We start from the raw sequence: 21,424 nt of genomic DNA, 5'->3' as shown, positions 1-21,424 counted from the left end.
GTATTATCGCTGATTTCAGTTTTTCCTGCTTGGCAGTCTGAAATTACGCAGTCGGCAGGTCTTAAGATAGCTGACGCAATTTGCATCCCTCAAGAAACCTAAATATATGGTGGTTGGGTGTTGCTCGTCTTGGTCACGCCGTAAAGTCGCTCAGCGTCAAGATGCGAAGAGTGGCATGCAAAGCGCCAAATTTAGTTTCATTCACATTTTGGCTTCTTGTGGTGAGAAAACATCTCGAATGTGAGGGAATTCTTTGACTTGAGCGGTTGGCGAAGAGTTTTCGGGTGACGAGATGCCCCAATGGCCAGACAGTGGATACATTTTGCGTTTGTCTTTCTCATCGGGGTCATGTCTTGATGTCGTGGTGTGGTTGCAGGGAGCACCGAGGCTTAGTCATCACGACGAAACTGAGTTTAGACAGTTTGAGCTTTAATACAGCAGATGAGCGTGTATAATGCTACATTGCAATCTCGTTTTTTCTTTTGTTACTTTGGCTCAAGCAACATTATTCAAAGCTTATAATGCGCAACAAGTCTCGTCTGGAGATGAGCGATGGTGGCTGGATAATGCTGCGAGGGGGCTAATAAACAGCAACCAGATTTGAAACCATAAAACCAATATTGGAAATCGGGGCGCTCATTGGAGGTTTGGGAATAAGTCAGCAAATAACCTCGCCTGACCTACGTACCTAACTAGATAGGTAGCAGCGAATAAAACTCATATTTCTTTCGCGTTCATGTATTATTCTAGGCACATTGACCACGTTTCCGTCTGACTTGCATTCATATTCGACTTGGTACCCAAAGAAAGGCTATTCCTCCCCAAAGAGCGTAATAATACCGTGTTATCACGTCTCAGTTTGATGGACTGTCCTTGAGGTTACAAAAAACTGGGCTAGTAAGAGCGGGTAAGACAAAATTACCAAGTCAGACTGTGCCACATCAGATCAACCTCTTAGGTCATTTATTTTATGCAGCCCAAAACTCCCAATCGGCTTTTCTGTTGCCCCCTAGACTGTGTCGTGTTGGGGCGTGTTGCATAGCGGATCATGGAGCAATGCAGGTTAGAGAGGGTCCGGCTTGGTTAGCGGGGAAGCTGATTGCCTCCACTGTTAAGTTGATGCTGCTTTTTGTTAAGCGCTGGCTTAACAGACAAGGTAGAGAAAGTACTGAAAGACTAAACCCGCTGGGGGAGCAAAGTGACCCTCGTGATTGATAGCGATAGTGATAGCGCAAGTTGCGTTGCCATGATACGTACCTCTCATGTGTTGATGAGGAGAGAACGGAGAACGTTGGATGATGATCCAACCATGACTCGGTTTCTAGCTTTGTCAACAGACAGTCATTTAACAACGGATGTTTCCTTCTTTGATAATCAAGAAATAGATCCTTTACATTGATACTCTGTTGGTTTTGTATTGTCAATCTTCTGGGCCATCAACTGGTGACGGTGACGCTTCTTACGGGAGCCACCTCCACTCTATCCGTCTCGTCCACTGCTCTCCGCCATCCACCATCCGCCCGCCTTCTCCTCCAACTTAGCACCATTCACTGCTGTACTGTACTGTACTTATTGGCTGCAAGCCACTTTTCAATAGATTGGCATCACTGGGACTTGTTATTGTGTTTCCTCTTTCACTTTTTCTTCTTTAACGACTTTGCTTCTCGCCTTATCGGTTAACTCTCGACCTATCCGAAGCTCGTGCTCACGTCCACCCTCGTGGCGCCTGCGTACCTTAGCTAGACAACTGATCCGACTTCAACGCTACACCCCACTACAAACAAACATATTAGTACTGCACTGGGACTCGACCTTCCCAGCAATTCTCCTCTTGCCTCTGCTGTTGGGTGGTTGATTGGGTGACGACTGCACTGTATTTGCTTCTGTCTTCGTGGACATGGCAAGTCCCCTATATCAAGCTTCAAGCTCCTCTGCTCTTCCCGAATCGACATCGCCATCCATCGCGCCTTCACCATCCACTCGAAACGCCCGCTTCTCTTCCCCGAACAACCCGTCCATCGCTAATATCCCCAACTTTTATACCCATCCCGCCCGTACCTCGATATTCAACGCATCCGGCGAACTCAACTTCCCCGGCTCCGAACCGGCCAACACTATCGATATGGACACTTCTGGGCTCGAGACTGGTGTGAGCACCAGAAGGACTGGTCTCCCATCTTTCTCTCGAGCTTTCAGCATGCTCGTGGCCTCGGAGGCGGCGGCTTCTACCGACAGTAGCTTAAACAACGACGATGACAACTTCTTTATTCCATCATACCTCGAGAACTCAACATATGTTCAGAAGCTCCAAGAAGCTCACAAATCCAAGATCCAGACACGCGAAGCAACACGTGCTTCCGCCAATGGCATTTCACATGGTTTGACTACATCATACAATCAGCATCCTTTGCCTCCTGGTGCACACCGAGGCATGTCGCATACTGTGATAGAGCGTCCCCCAGTCGTGGAAGAGAGTGATGAACTGGCACCTCTACCAACCAGATGGAACAAGGAAGATCAGATGACAGGCATAGAGATCCAACAAGACGGCCTCAGCGTGAAACACGTTGGGCCTAAGAACCAGCACGATAGGGATCATGAGGCTTGTGCAGTCCGTGCTGACCATTACATGCCCCCTCAATGCGGAATCTACTATTTCGAGGTGCAGATACTTTCAGCCAAACGAGACGAGTAAGTGACAAAGCTGCCTGGGGTCTTTGTACTTAGATACACTACTGACAAATGAAATAGCGCCACAGTGAGTATCGGATTTAGCGCAAAGACAGCTGCGTTGTCACGACCAGTTGGCTGGGAACCCGAGTCTTGGGGGTATCATGGTGATGATGGCAGATGTTTTACGGGACAGAACATTGGCAGGCATTTTGGCCCCGGTTACAATGTCAACGACGTGGTTGGGTGTGGCGTCAACTTTAAAGAAAGCAGCGCCTTCTTCACTAAGAACGGCGTGAAATTAGGTAAGTTTGTGCTCATCATTGTTCTCTCCAATGCAATTAACCAGATCGCAGGATGGGCTTTCCATGACATTTCTGCTGCTAGGGGCAAGCTTTACCCAACAGTCGGCCTCAAGAAGCCTGGCGAGTTCGTCCGTGTCAACTTTGGACAGACTCCTTTTGTCTACAATATCGACGACATGATGCGAGTAAGCTTGTGTAACCCATCTCTCTGCACAATGCATAATTAATGCAGTCATAGGAAGAGCGTGATAAAGTGCGCAAAGCCATCCAAGCTACTGATGGATCAGCGATTCTACCAGAGCAGTCCGAAACCGAGCTCATCCAGCACTTGGTTCTTCAATTCCTCCAGCACGATGGCTATGTGGAAACAGCTCGAGCTTTTGCAGAAGATATGAGAATCCAAAAAGAAGCTCTGAATGTTAATCCAAACGTTTCAGGAGCCGAGTATCAGAGCGAAAGGGAAGACGAAGATGCTAACAACCGCCAACGTAAGTTGACTGCAGATTTTTTATATGGGTTGCTCGCTGACAACAACACAGGTATAAGGAGAGCAATACTTGAAGGAGACATCGACAGGGCGCTTAAATACACCAATGCGTATTACCCTCATGTGCTAGAAGACAATGAACATGTCTATTTTAAGCTACGGTGTCGCAAATTCATCGAGCTAGTGCGTAAGGCGGCGCAGCTCAATATGCGAAACGAGGCAAAGGGAATTAAGCACGCCAGCAACCAAATCATGGATATTGACCTTAACGGAAGTGAGAATGCTTCGTGGGAAACCGACGGAGGCGAAAACGCGACCGAACTTGCTGAGCTTGAACGCAGCATGTTGGAATATGGCCAAAAGCTGCAAGAAGAATATGCCAACGACCAACGGGCAGAAGTGAACAAAGCTCTAAATGAGATCTGGGCTTTGCCAGCATATCAGAACCCCCTGAAAGAGCCTCAAGTGAGCCATCTCTTGGATAGAAATGGACGAGTTACCGTGGCGGAAGAACTCAACTCAGCCATTTTGCGTAAGTGTATTGATTTGCCTCAAGCTACCATGCTCTAACTTTTAAGCAGTTTCTCTTGGGAAATCGTCCCGGGCAGCTTTAGAGTTGATTTATGCTCAGAACAGTGTGCTACTTGAGGAACTTCGTCAAGATGGTGGTGAAGGAGCCTTTGCTTCAGTCAGCGATGTTTTGGAGGGCATCCCTCAACCACACCAGAACTAGACGCCATCAGGCAATTTCTATTTTTACGTCATGAATTCCTTGCATCGTTGGGGTTCAGGTTCTATTCGGCGTTCTGAAGGTATTACTATCGCATGGGATTTTCTCGCGTCGCGTTTCTTATTCCTAGTCGCACTTGTCGAACTAGAAGCTCACATAAGGCCGAGCTTATTTGGGAGTGTCGCCAAGTTGTAAATAACCAACATGTGGTATGAAGGTTACGGGTTTTCTGGAGCGCTGTTATAGACGGGTTAGGGGACTTGGGGCGAGATGATGGCAGGGGATTAGACATGTCAACTCCCCTCTTGCAGGTAAAGAAACATGGATTTCAAGGTGCCCATCACATCGCTGAGATCTGCTGATGATCAGCGAACAAATCGAAACTCATTCTAATCATGCTGTGAATCTGTGCCATCCACGCCCATTCTTATCTTAATTTCCGGAACTCCTCATGATACATATGATACATTGATGTTTACAGTCATGTTCGAACTTGTAGTACATTACAAGACGGGTCAATCGTCTAAAGGTGATGTCCGGTTCTTCTTAGGACTTTTCTACTCCCCAACACCGCTTGTAGAGGCGTTCTCTGTGCCTCCTCAAGTTTTGTAAACCCTCCAAGCACTCGCTCAGTGAGTTGTCCTCCCAGGCAAGCGCATCACCATCTATCAAATATGTGTATGCGAATACATCCGCATCGAACAAGCCTGGCCCCTCGGCACCGAAGAACCATTTATCGTCGCCTAGTAGAGCGGAAAGAGCCTTCAGCGCATTGGTCGCATCGGTGAAAAGCTGAGAGGGTGTGATAGTTGCGCGACGTGTCGTCTTGAGAATCTCAGCAGTTGCGGCGGCGTGGAGGGTTTGGTGGAGAGGTGCCCGGAGGAGGATCGAGGATGGGAGGTAGAGACTCTTGAGGAGGGAGGCATTGGCCGGAAGGAGGTAAATGGCGTATAACTATCGTGATATTAGCAGGTGTTGTTTAACATGGCGTGATTTACTTACCCAGGCTGGTCGGATGTTTTGTGTTAGAAGAGCTTGGTAGGCTTCGAGGCGGGGCGACGGGATGTTGGGGAACGTATAAGCGGCATGTTCACGAGCATATTTGTGGATCTTCTGGCCAGTGAGAGGTTTCGATGATTGCGACGAAGATGGTAACAGAAAAGGTAATGCGCCTGAGGGTGAAGCGTGGTTATTTGAGGGTACGATGTCAAACTCGATACCCGCGATCTTCAACACAGTCTATCAAAACAGACATTAGGAATTGGAAATTCTCTATTATTGGAAAGAAGAAAAACACACCTGCCATTTCAAACATGAAGGGTTGTAGCTCGGTTTTCCCAACAAGGCATCTTGGTCTGCCACGAAGACGTATAGTGTAGGTCGTTGGCGCACGGTAGCGGGGGATCGCACGGGAAGCTCTTCAGGGCCGTAGACGTGGAGGGGGAAATGGTTGAAGAGATTTCTAATAGGGCGAGGGACGGCGAACCAGCGATTGGACTGGGCAGGTTCGACTGCGGACGTCATCGCGTTCGTGGGTCGAGGATCTTGCTTTGCTTTGTTGTCCTTCGAGTCGATCGTGGGAGGATTTGTTGTTGGACGTCGTCGTCAAAGCTGGAGCTAGAGCTGGAGGAGGGGCGGCCGGAGGACGGATCGGCGCGGGGGGCAAAACCCCGGATCGGGGGTACGTATCTTATTTTTCGGAGGACGGCATCATGAGAGCCGGGAGTTCGGGGAGCTTATGATAGAACATTGAGATTTCCATATTGGGAACAGACGTCTTTAATTTCTATAGTAAGATGGGGAATCTATTAGGGGAGCAATATTGAATGGGAATTCCATACCAGCAGCATGGTTTACAGTGTATCCGAGTATGTTATGTCATAGGGGTCATTTCTTGGCAAGGTGGAAGGAAAATTACTAAACTACAGTAGAGATGACCGCACGATTCATGACTCGGCATATATTTTAAAATGAAGGTCTTTCGGTTCGAATATCCCTTTGCCGACCCGAGTAGGCTCACAGAAGCGCCCCAACCTCAAGTCTCCGCAACAAAAGAGACATGGGAATTTTGAGGAACCCACTTCATCTCCAACGGCTTCCGATTCTGGGCTGACGTTCCTGGGGGTGGCGAATAATTTATGCAAACAAGAAAGACATGTTTGACGGATCAGAGGCCCGAAAAGCAAGGCAGAGAGACAAACATGCATAATCGGTGACCAATGTCCAAAAGAGCCGCACGAACAATAACAAAGAGAATGGGCAGATTCTCTCTAATCTCCATGTCGTGATGTTTTTATTTGCTTTTTTCTAACAAGGGGGATAGCTCGGGATCCCCACTGGAGGAAAAGTAAAGCGCACCAACTCGGTTGCTTGGAAAAAGGAATTCCGAAAGAACCCGGGCATGAACTAGTTTCATGACGAGGGTCATTTTTTTGTTGCTGGGATGAGTAAGGGACCCTTATCTTTTAGTAAAGTGAGGCTCACTAATAAAGTACTGTAGGCATGCATGGTGGTGAGTAAACAAAAGATAGGGAAAACGGACCGGCTAAGTTTGAGTTAAGAATAAAGACGATTGATGGATATTGTGGTGATCATGCTGTTTATTCGTGATCTAGAACGTTATGATCTGTTGATTTGGATATATCTATGTAGGGACACATACATATATGCACGGCCAAATACCTGCATCTCAATCTGCAACAGGCACCAATTAAGACTGCCGATCACTCCTTTCCCCTCGACACAATATACGGGGTTCTCGTACTATAAAAGTCTTTTTTTCTCATAACATGACTTTTTATTCATGACGATCCTGCTCATCACTGGGGAAGGTTGCTTGGGGTCAGAGAAGAAATAACCCCGCAGGGTCCAATGATTGGGGGGCGCTTCTACGAATAATCTAAAACCCCCAATAACATTAAAAATACGCGACGGATAAAGGGAAAGGATAAGAAAGAATCTGTCACTAGTGAATATCCGTAAATGATGAGACGAGCGGTGAAGAAAAGAGAAGAGATAGAATGAAACATCTTGCGTATAGTCGAGCGGAGTAAAGTGCCCGAAGTCCCGGTAGGGCTCATCTGTACAGCAATAGTCTTTAACTCTAGACTTAGTTCTCGGTCTTTTTCAGGGTCTTTTTTTTCTCTTCATTGTTCCCATAATTCTCTTTTGAACAAGTCAGAGGCCAGAAAAAAGAAAAAGAACGGGAAAAACCTAGAAGAGCTAAAGAGATGTGATGGGCCAACGCTTCCAAGATCGGTTTCCACCCCAGATCCACAGCTTTAAGTAACCCCAGTTGTTAGGCATAAGGCCGAGTGATGATTTAGAAGGGGAAAAAAGGATGTTCTATTTGTTTTCGTTGGCGCTTCTTTTTTATGCTTGGACCCGCCCGAGGGATTATTGTCGTGTAATAAGCTACTCATGGATACTTCATGCTACAGTACAGTAGAGTGCAACATGAGTCTGTAACAGTAAAGAAGCAGACATCTAGAAGTGGTAATGAATATGTAGGAACATTTGTTCTGCATGCAACATCGGGGGTTTACTTTGTCTGCGGATAAAAGTAATATGATAGATGGATCAATGGTGGCATGATATCTCGGCCTCATTCTTCAAACCAAAACTCGGCATCCTCCACTTTTATAAATTAACGTCAGTTCAACTTGACTCTTGTCCTCCTCCTCCACACTCTCGGCGTTTCCGTCTTACTCCATCCGTCTACTACTACTACTACTACTACTACTACTACTACTACTACTACTACTACTACTACTACTACTACTACTACTACCCGTGATCAACTGAGACCGCTGTCTTGTAACCCGTCCCCAGGCACTCGGCCCTTTATCTATAGCGCAGATGCAAAAGACGGGGAAAAAACAAAAAGTCTAGCCTATGTATATATCGCCTTGGTTGCGGCATCAGCCTAAAGCCGAATTCGTCCACACCAACAACAACACCAACAAGGAAATAGAAGGATTCTAGATGGTTTGATCGTCAAACAACGTCACCATCTTTATGCCAACTTATACCTAGAAACGTCACTCTGCAGACTTCACTTCAGCTTTGTGTGTGTGGCAGATTATTCTTCCTGGACCAAACCAAAAGAAAGGAAACCAAAAAGAGTGACATCCCCCGTCATTTTACCCCACGCGCTCAGACTAATTATAAGCCTACCATCATACACATAATACCTTGCACCAAAGTTGCATGCGCATATCCATCCATACCTTACACACATACAACACTGTGCTTTGCTTTGCTGTGCTGTCACTGTTTCTTGGCTGCCTAATAACCTAGCCTCTCCCGAATACATATTCCCTCCCACTCCCACAACTTTCCTCCCACTTCTTTTTTCTTTTCTCTATTCTACTCTACTCTCAAATCTATCACTCGCTTTCATATACGTCCGTCACTATCTATCCATCACTACCAACAAACTCTTAACAATGGATGCCCCTTCAACCTCCAACTCTTCGGCTCAGCAGTCTCCTTCTGTTCAGATGGTCCCTCAGCCAGCTCCCACCCAAGGCAGCAACCCATCAACCGCTCCTTTCCTCCAGGACTTTACACTCATTGCCGAGGCTGCCAAGCGAGCCCAGATGGCCATCATGATTCGCGATTTTGAAGACTGTGGCCTGTAAATTCACAACAGGCTATGCAATCCAACAAGAGAAAGAAAGGGAAAAGATGATCAAACCCATACCTATCTCGACCAAAAGTCAACTCGACGAATCACTTGAGAGACCTTGATTGGGGGGGGGGAGATGTGCAGCAGTGGCATGTTTGGCTTATCCCACCTCACCAATCACGACGTCCATGGGCCATATTCACATTCTTTGTCTCTCTCATATCACTCACCTCCAACCACCACTTTCTTATGCATCATCATCATTGCTATCATGGTTATGGTAGGAAAGTGGCCCCATCAAGAAAAAAAAGACATGGATATGGGCATCTTTTCTCGGCTCTATTCCGACTACGACTACGACTACTGCACAACCACGCACGCATCTCATGTGGGCCATGCCTTTCTATCCCCATTCGGCTCTTCATCCGACCGATAAAAGGCTCGGTTCGTTTCTTTCTTGAGCTTCTCTTTAATCTTGTCGGGCCGGGAATGTTTGGATATCGACATTATATTCCCGGAATGAACCGCCGCCATCTTGGCCCGATTCTCGGCTTTTTCTCCGCAAGCAACCAAACCAACAACGACGCATCCGGACGTTGTCGTCATACCAAGACATTTTGGTTCATCTTCTATCTTGATATCCTGCTTTTTTTGACATTCTTCGGGTCTTGCTTTCTTCTTTTCCTTCTCATTTCGGTATCAATAGCGGATATCCGGTGTTTCGGCGTTTTGGCACAAAAATGGAAGGCACATGAATGATCCCCATACATTAGTTTAGTTCGTTTCTTGTTTTCTCTCCCTCCCCCATTACACACTCCACTTTCTGCAACGACATGAGATATGCATGTGTGTCCATGTATTCATACTGCTAGTACATATATGAATGACTGGATGGGCAAACGTTTTTTATACCACGGGGGTGGATCATGTTTTATTAGTTATGAGGCCGAAAATGCCACGGCCAGGATGAGCTGAGCTGCTTAGATAGATACTTTGCAGTACTATAATGAGATAAACAGTCACACACAAACATGAATTCCTTGATTGTGATGAGTCGTGCTTCCGAGGTAAATGATACTACTTTCGGCACTTGAAGTAGATTCCAGGTGCCTCATGCACGTGGCCATTCCCAGCATCTTGGGTACTTAAGAACAATACACTCCACTGTTTAAACGCATTCAGCTGTCAGCCAACTGCCGCGGTTGAAACAGTTTGATAACCGATAAATATTTCGATAAAATAACAACGACTACCAAATCACTAACTGTTACAGTACAAGCACTACTTCGTATGCAGTCCTCCGGGTATCAAAAAAGTTGGCCGCAGGATAAAGAACACATTAGCAAGTCGGTTCATTCGTATATAGGATGTAGCTAGCTGCTTACTTTTTTGCCCTAAAGCTGAGAAGTCAACATTTCTGTTTCCGACGTCTGCTACAACCAAATAGCATAAAAGTCCAAGTCTCCCCTCCATCACAACTCTTCAAAGTCATGAGATAACAAACTAAACGAGAAAACATCGAGATCTATCACAAAAGTTCCTTATCGGATTCCCCCCAAATCAAGCCTAAGCCTAACCCTGCTCGACATGAGGCCCCCCGCACGCACTCCCAAAAGCTCATCGACGGCACAGCAAAACCATTCAGCAAGGCTCAGTGCTACGTATCGGTCAACTCCGTGTCTATCTGGATCTTGCAACTCACTGTAACCCTACTTCTGACAACAAGGTGGTGTTGAGAAACGTGGGTTGTCACACACACTATCTTACATAAACTGAAACCTTTGACCACAAGAACCATCCTCAAGGAAAACGATAGCCCTGTGAGACGTAGACTTTGACGTGAGTTCAGACTCAAGACTCGGCCGTAAATATACTTGGCACTGGCCCCCTGGCGTTTCAACGCTCTTCAGCTCTCGACAGTTTATTTCCTCTTTTGATCCGGGGAAATCCTTCCGTCTGCAAAGCACAACCAACTGCATATCATCCATCACCATACCCTTGCTGCGAATACTCAAATTGTCGAACCAACACCACGTTCCTCTGGGTATCCTCGAGGCTGAGTTTCGAGTCCCATGCGATCCTTTCTCAACACCCCTGAGAGATGGAATTATCAGCCACCCGATTTACAATGATTAATAGACCGTAGAGACAGGCTCGTCTTCTCGTCAAGTCGAGTTGGCTGTATCAATCTTGTTTTCACTGTTGTCTCTTTCAATATGGCCACTCCTCAAGCCTCTGAGCATTTTCTTTTCACATGGCTGAGAGAGCTCATCGTCTTCTTTCCGAAATCCGAAGAAAATTCTGATTTCGAGAAATGTCGATGGCGAACAAAAAGCAATAACCGCTGTCGTCGTGAGCGGACGGGCGTGGTAGACGAAGCCATAGCCCTTTGGTTGGATATTGAGAAGACGAAGACATGCCCAGATATTGCCATTTTCTACCCAAAGGTTGAGCAATTGCTTCAACTCGTTTATTGTGGTCAGCACTTCAAATTCGCTCTGCCCTTATTTCAAGAGTGGAAAGAGAAGCACGGCATGGATGCCAACTTGACCCAGGCTCCATCTGGGGCCCAAGAGCCCAACAGGGTTTTGATAGAGGATTCAGACGATACATCACAGCCGGGGACACCAGAGCCAGAGGTATTCGATCTTTCTTGCCTCAGCGACACCTCACCCTTTCCTACTCCTCTTACTGAAGCCGATTCAGTCAGAACTCCAATCGAGGGTCCGGCTCGCATCCTTGACAGTTCTATACCAGACACTTCATCCGGGGCGGTTAGCAAGACCCCCTCGTCTGTGGCAAACAACAACTCCAACATCAATACCATCACGAAAGATATTTCGACCTTGTCTCTTGGCCATACCTACTCAACCTCAGACAGGTCACCCGTTAATGACAAGCAAGCCTATGCAGAAAGCATCTCAAAGGACGATGAGCTTTCTTTTCAGGGAATATCAGAGAGGCTCTCCGTCATCCCTGATAGAAAGCCTGTTGCCGAACAGACGGCTTCTGATGTTATAGCACGCCAAGAAAATACCCTCGAGGTTGAAGATGACCCTCTCGATCATCCAATCAATCTTGAGGGTATCGGCATAGGTCGACTGTATCGACAGGGGACTTTGAAGAGAGGCTCGCCCATCCTAAAAGCTCTCACCACTCCCCCTACTCTGAGGCTGCGGAAACATGGCGTTGTATATGTCTTGCAGCACACCAAAAACGAAAAAGTCTTCAAAATCGGATACACTGGACATAATGCCGTCAATAGACAAAATCAGCCCGGAAATTGCTATGGAAAAAACACCAAGGTCATCTATGAATCCGAGACTGACTTTGTTGGCGCTGAGAAAGCCGAACATCTAGCGCATATATTCCTTGGAAATCACAACCTCAAAGTTCCCGAATGCGCATCTTGTGGCGGAGGTCATAAAGAATGGTATTATGATCAAACAGGTGATGTTCTCATTGCCACGCTCAAAGTGATGGAAGATTTTGTTCAGCTGCCTGCTTATGAGTTGAAGGCTGGTCAGAAAGAGGACGGAGAAATGGTGGTGTCGCAAGAGGCAGAAAAGAGAATCAAAAGCATGTTCGACATTTCTATCCAAGGGCTCCAAGGCTCTGTGGGTACACAAAACGGGCCCGCCAGCATTCAAATGGATTCGACTATCGCACAGACTGCTGTCCCTCAAGCAATGGATGATGTCCCTATCAAGTCGACAGAGGCAGAGCCTTTGAAGACCTCGGAATCATCTGCTGGCGCAACTGTGGGTCGGTTCATGGGAAGTGCGAAGGAAAAAGTTGGAAAATGGAGGAATATTCGAGATTCATTTTCCAGAGAGGGTACGCCTGAGTCAAGCGATTCTCGAGAGCCGCCAGGCGAGGGTGAGAAGTTCTTTGCCACATTTCTCTGGACACTTGGAGGTGGCAGGCATGGTGGTGCTTCAAAGGGAGGTGAAAGTCCTCGAGGATGGAGCGCGCTCATCCAAGCTATGACACTCAGAAAGAACAAGTTCAAGGAGGGTTTTGCTACGGGTAAACGAGAGGCTGAAATGGCGAGCTGATGGTAGGACGCATGTTGGTTCGTGTATTTGAGTATGTGTATGCGTATGTATCTGTATCTGTTAGTTGTATGTTTATTTTAGTGTTCCAACTGCTTCTGCACAGTTTCGATGAGCTATGCTGGTGTTTAGTTGGTGTCGTGAGCAGATCTTGCTGTACAAGGTGCGTTGTGTTGTGGCACAGCATGTGCATATGATGCAGGTCAGACCTGACTCTTTGCGTCTCTCTCGATCTGTACTTTATTGAATCATGTAGTGATCTGATTATGTGATCATGATTTTGGTCATCGGCATGTCAAGCCAGCAGAGTTAAGACTGACACATTAGGTACGACCGTTTGCAAGCCCCACCATCTACTTCACATGTCAAACCGGCAACCGTTTTATCAGTTTCAACAGCGTATTACAGAGCATAGTTCCTTCCTTATAAACGTTTGATAGTAAACGGAAGTCGCTCTCGAATATCAACCCCCGTTTATGCCTGCCAATTTATCTTAGCGTATACGCTAGATAAGCACTCCGGATGCTCGTACGAAGGAGAGCGTGTCACTCTTTCCGAAGGCTGAACAAAAAAAGCACGCGACCAGAACAAATTTATTTCTTTTCTTCTCCTTCGTCTTTTCTAACATTTCGACTCCAGTACATGTAGACTACTTCTTGATCTCTCTTCAGATTGATTATATCAAGTCTAACAAAATATCAAACAATATCTACGGTATATACGGTATATACCGACTTATAACCCCCACAAACATCTTTATTTCGTCATTACAACCCCACCATTGGATCAGAACTGATCGATCCATCCGTAGGTCCATCGCCCGACCCGGAGAGACCCTCCCCCTCACCTCCATAACGTGCGCTATCTCAACATTCGAATTCGTGTCCCGGGTCGAGCAATTTTAATTCCTACACCTTTTCACCGCCCTACAATCCCGGCATACCGTTCACCCAGACACCAATGGCTACCGAAAACCCCTTGGAGGATCGCATCTCCTCTGTTCCCTTCGCGGAACAAGGTCCCAAATGGGATAGCTGTTGGCAAGATGCCTTGACACCTTGGGATCGCGGTACCGCCTCCATCGCCCTTCACGACCTCCTCGCCCAAAGACCGGACCTTGTGCCGCCCTCTCAGCACCAAGACCATCGCGGACATCCTCTCCGGGACTCTGCGGGTGCTATCCAGAAGAAAACCGCTCTAGTGCCCGGCTGCGGCCGTGGTCATGACGTTCTGCTCTTGAGCTCGTGGGGCTACGACGTTTGGGGTCTCGACTATAGCGCTGCTGCGAAAGAGGAAGCCATCAAGAACCAAAAACAAGCCGAATCAGAAGGTCTTTACAAGCCTGTCGACGGCTTGGATAAGGGCAAGATTCACTGGATCACCGGCGATTTCTTCAAGCAAGATTGGTCCAAGAGTGTCGGTGATGACGGCAAGTTTGATCTCATCTACGATTATACGGTAATTCTGCATCCTTTGACCCCGGAACTTCTAGATTCTGGGCGCTGCCGCTCTTCTCTGGTAAGCTAACTAACTCTATAGTTCCTGTGCGCGCTGCCCCCAGACGCAAGACCAAAATGGGCCAAGCGCATGACAGAGCTGCTTTCCCATGATGGCCGTCTCATCTGCCTCGAGTTCCCTTCGACGAAACCCATGTCCGCCAACGGTCCCCCTTGGGGCGTCTCTCCGGAGCTCTACGAAGCCCTTTTGGCAGCTCCGGGCGAAGAAATTGCATACAACGACGACGGTACCGTCCACGAGGATCCCTGCTCAAAACCTTGGGCCGACGCCCTACATCGACTGAGTCTTCTCAAACCAACAAGGACGCACAAGGCCGGCACAAATCCAGAAGGCGTAGTGATGGACTTCCTCTCTGTGTGGAGCCGATAGCCAAACTGAGTGCTCTCGGTGACCGAAGCTTCTTTTACGTCTCGATACCAAACAGCCGTCGCATATGATTTGTCGCCGTTGTACACAAAAGAAAAAAAGCGATCTTCTGTTTTCCTTCCCATCATGATGCTTTTCGAAGAGAGTTATAATGCTCTCCCAATCCGTAGCCGTGCCTGTAGTATGCCAGCCATAGTGTCTTTCCCGACTTGGTCCCTTCTTCCTCGCCAATGCGTTCCATGCGTCCATCTTGCACCACTCGAATCTCTGCCTTGTACTGTCGTGCCAGTGCCATGAGCTCGAGCTGTCCTCCCCATTCAGCAGTATCCTTCATCTTGCGAGCATAGCCTTCGAGATCTTCTTCAAGGAACGGAGCAAAATCGTCTCCGTGCTCCAGCATGTAATTCGAAGCAACCCGTCGTACTGTCTTATAAGCCGGCTCTTGTGTAGTTCCATCACTAAGCGGAATTTCGTTTTGTCCCAATTGATCAGCAACCGCGGAAAACAGACAATGTCCATCCGGTGCAATGTCCTGCTCTACCAGGCCGTGCTTTTCAAACATCGTCTTCATATATTCGCTCTCTTTTGCCCGGTAATTCGTCATGCTGGATGCTTCATCCTCTGCGCGCTGTGCCTCGGCTTCTTGCTCAGCAGCCCGTCGAGCCATTCTCTCCTTCTGGCGATTGCGTTTCTTCCCAGGTTGCTGTTGATGTTCTACTGGTTGCGAAAGGCTAGGTTTTTGAGCCTCTTTGACAAGCCTATCCTCCTCTGGCTTGTCCTCCACCTGGGGAACGGCATCGTCTTCCTTGTTGTCGTTGTCGTTGTCATTGTTCGTGCTCTCGCTCGGGTTCAAGGCAGCGATCTCAGCGGCTTGCTTGTCTCTCAGCTGACGTTCCATCTCTGCACACTCATCATTGACGCCCTTCCGAGTCTTTTTGGTAGCGTTCTTCTTCTTTCCTGTTATGCGACCCTGCAGATCCTTTAGCTCACGGCGGTGCCGCGTCTGGATCTGCTCAAGGGTTTCTATGGGTGCGGGGTTGTCCATGATGGGCTCGTGATATCGTCAGAGGTAGTACAAGCCTCGGTGAAATTTAAGACTTTAATAGGGTAAATCGTGGAGACCTGGAAAGAATTGGCCCGGTCGTCAGGAAGCCAAAGAGGAAGAACTTTGTTCAGAAAGCATTGAAGCTTGGAGAGCTGTGCAGCAAACCGCGGGGTAGTGGGAAAACTCATCAGTGGGGCATTTATTAAATTAAAGATGACGTTGATTCTACTGACAGCTTTACTTCATACAATACACCATATGTGGTGGGACTCAGCCATGTACATATCAGAGAAATCCAACTTACATACAAGGTACAGGATACTTTGACATCAAGTCCTATGGCTCAGTCTGTGAGCGGCGTCTACAGCAATGGACAGGAGTGTTTGTATTGAAACAGGCCATGCCTGGTCTTCATTTATATTTTTACTATCTAATTCTTCAAGTCCAACTGTACCTGGCCTTCGGGGCAGGATCGAACTTATGTGTGGCCTTGCAGCAACTTTCGCTGTAGGCAAAAATCTTCTTCGCCAGGGTTGTGACAAACCTCTGACCAGAGCAATGACGGAAGGGCCTATGTATCCTTCCAACTTTTTGATGACTGTAACATCATTTCAGTAAAAGAAAGAAACCTAAACTCCATAGCGAGTGCCGGCCAGCTCTGAGGCCGCCCTCAACCCATCCCAAAATTGTTATATAGAAAAGGGTATAATATCCGCCTGTGACTCTTCCTTATCCAAGGTGATTGAGAAAGAAAACAAAGAAAAATAATGAAAGTAATGATTGCCGTCGTGGCTACTGTGAAATCATGTAATGTATATACTAGAATCCCTTGAAAGGGTCATCGCGGAAGAAGTCTTCCTCTCCAGCTGTTCTACTTCCGTAATAGTAGTCGTCGTTTGTTGTACGGGTGCTGCGAGAATTGTAGCTATCTCGGTGTCGGCTTCGACTTCTTCGTCTTCGTTGTTCCTTGCTTCGCCTTCGAAGTGAGTGCCGGAATTGGTCTTGTTCGTTAGGATAGTTGTTGATTTGAGAGAATGCCAATGGGCTAATGAAAGCCTCCATTCGCACGGTACCGATAGCATCAAAGAAGTTGCCTGCATGAGATGAAGCTTCTGATGCTTGGTGTGAGCCCGTTTGGCTCATTGCCCATGCTCCGTTACTTGATGTGTGTGACTGGTAGATATCAGAATCTGCCGTCCCAATACTCTGATCGGTGGTGCTGTTGGTCGACTGGTGACCCGTGATAGGACCAGAGAACCCTCGGAAAGAAAGTGGTGGTGGTACATGGCCACCTGTGTTGCTCCGCTTGCGACCATGAGCCGCGGCTTGGTTGCGATCATGGAAGCGTGGTATCAATGGGGGTTGTGCTGCATCTATCGAATCATCTCGACTTGTGAATCCTCCAGCAGGTTCAATCGTTGGGAAGTTCGTCATGTCCCCCACCTGTGAAGATGGCACACTTGGAATGCTGGGGATACTGGGAACACTGGGTGGTACAGCACGACCAACCGTGCGTCCCTTGGCAAGGCGGATTGAGTCTCTTATACCACCACGCTTCAACTTTGGTTGGGGTGCTTCAAACTCAGGCATCGGTGTATTTTGGACTGCTGGCGGCGCTAAGATGTTTTCAGGAACGGCTTGAGACGAGTGTGCGAGGAAAGATAAGGCTGTTAACCAGATGTAATGTCGTTCAGCAGAGTCGGCTGTGAACTTCAAAGCCCTTTGCGGTGTCAAAATTAAAATGGATCGGTTGAAAATTGATGCCACCCCCTTTGGTGGAGGGTTGTCATCCTTAACATCGAGTACGGATTGGATTGTCACTGTATTCGTTAGCGGTATTCTCATGAACAGAACTAAAGTCACTTACATTTTCGACCAGCCTTGCCCATGAGGGCGCTTCCGGAGGCTGGCTGCTTGCTGCTCCACAGAATAGCTCGCTCATAAGGGGCGAGCCAAACCCATCTTTTGTGGCGATCGTTGCCAGTATCATCCTTGCCGTTGTTTTCGGGCATACCAAAAGACTTTCTTCTGCGAACATACTTGAACATCCACTCGCCAACCATGGTCTGAGCAATAGCGTCCACTACACTCGTGTTTTGGGCAGCGCTCTGCGTGGAAGGTGGGTCGGTACTGGATGTATTGAGTGTGTTTCCAGTATTGTAGGTATTGAAGGTGTTGTCCGTATTAGTGGAGAGCTTGTGCTGGTGCCTGTACTGACCACTATGGTGAGCACGAGCGCGAGGAGTTGTAATGTCGTTCTTAGGCAGGGGAGGAAGGCCCGGACTCTCAGGGGCTTCGGTGGAAGGGGACAATGGAGCAGTTGACCGGCTATCTTGCTTGCGATGTCGTTGATGGCGGGGTAATGCAGCGGCAGAACGGACTTTTCGAACACTGCCAGCCCGATGGATGCGGCCTGATCCACGACGCTGGAAGAAATCGCCCCGCGTTGGACTTCTCTGGCCATCACTAGGAGCACTCGTGCTTGTTGGAACGTTTCTAGAGCTAGCTCTGGTAGGAATAGGGAATGGGGGAGGAGTTTTGGTGTCGGTCAGGCTGGGGCTCCTTGGCCGGCCCTGGTGACTAGCAATACCACTTTGTATCATGGCTGCTTTGCGCATGACGCTGGCTCGATTGGGTGGCATGGCAACAGGGCTCTTCTCCAAACCTTTTCCAGATTTGACCGTGAAGGGTTGGTGAAACTCTGTGGTAACTCGAGGTCCTTGACGCACCATAATCTGCTCAGGAGATGTTGGGATGGTACCGATGGTGGTTGTGGTTCCAGTTGAGCTACGCTTGCCAAAACGACTCGAAATGGACTTGGGTCGAGGCGCAGATAATGCCGTTCGATACTCCAAATCACTCAAATCGGCATCGCCAAACTCATCCGCTTCGTCAGAGCTTCCACCATCAAACCCAGCGAAAAGACTACTAAAACGAGGTGGTCGTCTCATTGGAGCTCTTTGGCTAGAAAGGGGGCCATCATCGTTGCCTCCTGGATATATATCATGAAACGAGTCCTCCTCAGGTAAGGATATCGGGGATGAGGGTTGGTCGCTGAAGCTCTGCCTACCCAATCGACGCGGGTTTCGTGGCGGCACGTTGCCGGGGACCGGTGTAAAGTTCTTTGTTACGTCAATGCCAGACGGGTTGGGCGAAGAAGGCCGCGAGGAAATAGCAGATGGCTGAAGATGAGCGGGAAGTAAAGCCATTCGCTTGTCTGTCTGAATGCCTTCTGTTTGTACGGCTACTTCAGCTGTTGATTTTGATGTTGGCTCAGATAACTTGACTTGGCAGCCAAAGTCTTTATGAAGAACAGGTAACCGAGGTTCTCTGGGTGTGCTGGGGCGACTGCTTGGGGGGTGAACGCTAATACTTGGAATTGCAAGTGGGGGAGGGGATGGCAAGCGACTGGGTGCTGCAGGAGATGGGTGAGTAGGTGGACTATCAGTCTGCGTAAAGGACGCAACCATAAGAGGCTTTTCTACCACGGGAGGCTGTACTGGAGGTGGTGGAGGTGGGCGAGTAGGCGATTTGGGCGTCATGGGGGGTATTAATGGCTCTTCGCTCGTTTGAACAGCAGTTGAGACCATAACCTCACGAGTCGCTAAAGGTTCGAAACTGAATGGGCGAACACGCTTGCGGCGCTGGTTGGCTTCAATCTCGCCATCTCTAGGTGAACACTCAACTTCTGAGGGTTTGGTACGATTCAGACGCTCGGGTGTCGCAGGTTTCACAGGAGACAGCTTAGGCGAAGGTGGTGGCGAGTATTGAATCCCACTGTCGACGTACGAAACTTTGGGCGCTGTGACAACAGAAAGAGTCGCATTCTCATTCTCCTCATCCTCCAAAGCTTCTGGTACGGGATCGTTCATAAAAAGTCGGCCGCGAGTTACGCTTCCTGTCCTCTTGATACTCTCCAAGCTCTGATTTCGAGCATGGAATCGCTTTACTGGGCTGTCTCGGCTGAGATTTCGTGCATGGAAAGACGGTGCGTAGTTTGACATGGCGCTTTCCCGGCCATTGTCGAAGTCACTTTGCTCGTCCTCATCGTCAAAGTTCAGTTCATCAGCCAAGGTGTTCCCATTCATTCTCAACACTCCAATGCCACTTGTCACGGAAAACCGAACACTATTGGTCATGCTCATAGTTCTGATGCTTGCACCATCGTTCTCGCGACCACTTTCCTCAGCTTCGCTATCATGACCAGGAATCGCCCCAGCATGTGTGTTCTTCGACTGGGTTTGTTGGTATGCGGCGACTTCGTTGAGAACAATTTGTAGGCGATTTTCCGCGACGTGAAGCCGATGTTCGAACTTCCGTCGTTCGTTCTCCCAACCTTCCTTCTCTTGAGCCCATAGATTGTGGACTCTGACCGAATCCTCTTCTTGGACTCGAAGCTTCTTTTGAAGAGTTTCCAGTCGCTTTCTTGTATCAGCGACAGATTCAACAGCATCTTCCTTCTCGCGGGCCAACTCTCTTAGTGCTGAGGAAGATCCACCTTCCAGGAGAGAAAGTTGTCGCTTGAGAGATCTGCTTTCCTTGCCTGTTTCGGTGAGGTTCTGTTTCAGCGAGTCCTTCTCCTCTTTTATCGCGTGCAGAGATGCTTCGAGTGCTTCAATCTGTCGAGTTTTCTCGTCCTGATCTCGACGAAGGTTCAAAATCTCGGATACTAAGTTGGCATGCAAGGTGGGAGTAAATCGTCGAGGGTCCAGTATGCTGATCGTTTCATCGGTTGTGACATTCCTGGATGATCTTTTGGAGCCCATATCATTCGGTAGTTGAGGAGGAGAAGAATCTGGTCCTGGTGGTGTGACAGAGCGCCGTGACTTTTTTGATGTCCTTGAAGGTGTTCGGTAGGGAGTATCCAAAGGGGTCGGCAGCGAAGTAGCAGCCGGCCCGCTCAGATACTCATCATCTGTCTCCCAAACGCCCATGGTGAAGATCTAAGATACTGCCGTGGAAGAAAAAAATTGCTGTTCACTTGCGTAACTCGACGCAGGTCCAGTGCTGTGCCCTGCTCAAGATAACCCGTGTCGGCGCAGTATTGTGTTCTAGAGTATGTGATCAGTTATTGCAAATGTTTCCAGGGATGTAGAATGAGAACAAACCTATAGATAGAACTATACTGGATAGAATATCAAAGATCTCAAAAGTTCACAAAAGTTGGTGGCTCGAAGAGAATAGTCTCAATGCCACTAAGCTTGCCGTTTTGTTCATGGATCGTATCATGGCTACGCATAAATTTATTAGCTCTCTAACTTTGCAGAAACAACAATGCGATTGGGCCAGGCGCAATGCATATTCAACTCATGGTAGAATGTAGTATATGTGTCAACGGGAGTGATTTGAAACCGGCATTGACTTACAACTTGAGGGAACGCAGACAACTGGCGTTTTGAATTAACCTCACTGCTCACATGTAGAGCTAACGAAATGCCATGACACCTACTACAGTGAGGACTGACTGTCAAAAAGGTTGGAGACAAAGTAAAAGTGCAATGAGTGACCCGATACAAAGAAGAGAATGCCGATATGAAAGCCAGTACCAGCACTAGCAGTGGCAAGGCAGAAACAATGGAAGACAAAGACCAACACAAAAGTGAGGAGCTTGATGGCGA

At 48.0% G+C, this 21,424-nt stretch overlaps 7 protein-coding genes across 7 annotated transcripts; 4 read left to right on the top strand and 3 right to left on the bottom strand.

Moving 5' to 3' along the window:
- The first annotated feature begins 1,556 nt into the window (after window positions 1–1,556).
- EDB82DRAFT_17609 (uncharacterized protein) lies at window positions 1,557–4,238 on the top strand. Its single transcript, XM_025731738.2, has 6 exons — window positions 1,557–2,691; window positions 2,752–2,975; window positions 3,027–3,160; window positions 3,214–3,463; window positions 3,515–3,994; window positions 4,044–4,238. Exons 1-6 carry the CDS (start codon window positions 1,898–1,900, stop codon window positions 4,193–4,195), a joined length of 2,034 nt encoding a protein of 677 aa, XP_025590733.1. The 5' UTR covers window positions 1,557–1,897; the 3' UTR covers window positions 4,196–4,238.
- A 209-nt stretch (window positions 4,239–4,447) lies between these two features.
- EDB82DRAFT_17239 (uncharacterized protein) lies at window positions 4,448–5,927 on the bottom strand. Its single transcript, XM_025731739.2, has 3 exons — window positions 5,492–5,927; window positions 5,195–5,431; window positions 4,448–5,146 (listed from the first exon to the last, which is right to left on the bottom strand). The coding sequence occupies exons 1-3, from the start codon at window positions 5,714–5,716 to the stop codon at window positions 4,739–4,741; spliced, it is 870 nt and encodes a 289-aa protein (XP_025590734.1). The 5' UTR covers window positions 5,717–5,927; the 3' UTR covers window positions 4,448–4,738.
- A 2,713-nt stretch (window positions 5,928–8,640) lies between these two features.
- On the top strand, window positions 8,641–10,153 carry EDB82DRAFT_519502 (uncharacterized protein; the record flags this gene model as incomplete). Its single annotated transcript, XM_025731740.2, has 2 exons — window positions 8,641–8,831; window positions 10,096–10,153. 2 exons carry the CDS (start codon window positions 8,641–8,643, stop codon window positions 10,151–10,153), a joined length of 249 nt encoding a protein of 82 aa, XP_025590735.2.
- Window positions 10,154–10,927: 774 nt separating this feature from the next.
- On the top strand, window positions 10,928–13,167 carry EDB82DRAFT_16914 (uncharacterized protein). Its single transcript, XM_025731742.2, has one exon. It carries the CDS (start codon window positions 11,039–11,041, stop codon window positions 12,878–12,880), a length of 1,842 nt encoding a protein of 613 aa, XP_025590737.1. The 5' UTR covers window positions 10,928–11,038; the 3' UTR covers window positions 12,881–13,167.
- Window positions 13,168–13,837: 670 nt separating this feature from the next.
- On the top strand, window positions 13,838–14,764 carry EDB82DRAFT_470258 (S-adenosyl-L-methionine-dependent methyltransferase; the record flags this gene model as incomplete). The annotated part of the gene is made up of 2 exons (XM_025731744.1): window positions 13,838–14,335; window positions 14,417–14,764. 2 exons carry the CDS (start codon window positions 13,838–13,840, stop codon window positions 14,762–14,764), a joined length of 846 nt encoding a protein of 281 aa, XP_025590738.1.
- On the bottom strand, window positions 14,645–16,215 carry EDB82DRAFT_16925 (uncharacterized protein). The gene has a single exon (XM_025731745.2). It carries the CDS (start codon window positions 15,804–15,806, stop codon window positions 14,886–14,888), a length of 921 nt encoding a protein of 306 aa, XP_025590739.1. The 5' UTR covers window positions 15,807–16,215; the 3' UTR covers window positions 14,645–14,885.
- A 309-nt stretch (window positions 16,216–16,524) lies between these two features.
- On the bottom strand, window positions 16,525–20,857 carry EDB82DRAFT_17292 (uncharacterized protein). Its single transcript, XM_025731746.2, has 2 exons — window positions 17,674–20,857; window positions 16,525–17,626 (listed from the first exon to the last, which is right to left on the bottom strand). The coding sequence occupies exons 1-2, from the start codon at window positions 20,738–20,740 to the stop codon at window positions 16,626–16,628; spliced, it is 4,068 nt and encodes a 1,355-aa protein (XP_025590740.1). The 5' UTR covers window positions 20,741–20,857; the 3' UTR covers window positions 16,525–16,625.
- Between the last annotated feature and the right edge of the window lie 567 nt (window positions 20,858–21,424).

This window comes from Fusarium venenatum, assembly GCF_020744135.1.
Source record: "Fusarium venenatum strain MPI-CAGE-CH-0201 chromosome Unknown EDB82scaffold_1, whole genome shotgun sequence".
Taxonomy (NCBI): domain Eukaryota; kingdom Fungi; phylum Ascomycota; class Sordariomycetes; order Hypocreales; family Nectriaceae; genus Fusarium; species Fusarium venenatum.
This window is presented reverse-complemented; position numbering and strand designations above follow the sequence as displayed.

Bases quoted from the DNA above. Each gene is read 5' to 3' on its own strand.
- EDB82DRAFT_17609 (XM_025731738.2), top strand. From the start codon at position 1,898: ATGGCAAGTCCCCTATATCAAGCTTCAAGCTCCTCTGCTCTTCCCGAA. The intron at 2,692-2,751 runs GTAAGTGACAAA...CAAATGAAATAG, and splicing joins CTTTCAGCCAAACGAGACGA to CGCCACAGTGAGTATCGGAT. The intron at 3,464-3,514 runs GTAAGTTGACTG...ACAACAACACAG, and splicing joins AGATGCTAACAACCGCCAAC to GTATAAGGAGAGCAATACTT.
- EDB82DRAFT_17239 (XM_025731739.2), bottom strand. From the start codon at position 5,716: ATGACGTCCGCAGTCGAACCTGCCCAGTCCAATCGCTGGTTCGCCGTC. The intron at 5,432-5,491 runs GTGTGTTTTTCT...CTGTTTTGATAG, and splicing joins CTTCATGTTTGAAATGGCAG to ACTGTGTTGAAGATCGCGGG. The intron at 5,147-5,194 runs GTAAGTAAATCA...ATATCACGATAG, and splicing joins AAAACATCCGACCAGCCTGG to TTATACGCCATTTACCTCCT.
- EDB82DRAFT_17292 (XM_025731746.2), bottom strand. From the start codon at position 20,740: ATGGGCGTTTGGGAGACAGATGATGAGTATCTGAGCGGGCCGGCTGCT. The intron at 17,627-17,673 runs GTAAGTGACTTT...TAACGAATACAG, and splicing joins GGGCAAGGCTGGTCGAAAAT to TGACAATCCAATCCGTACTC.
- EDB82DRAFT_16914 (XM_025731742.2), top strand. From the start codon at position 11,039: ATGGCCACTCCTCAAGCCTCTGAGCATTTTCTTTTCACATGGCTGAGA.
- EDB82DRAFT_16925 (XM_025731745.2), bottom strand. From the start codon at position 15,806: ATGGACAACCCCGCACCCATAGAAACCCTTGAGCAGATCCAGACGCGG.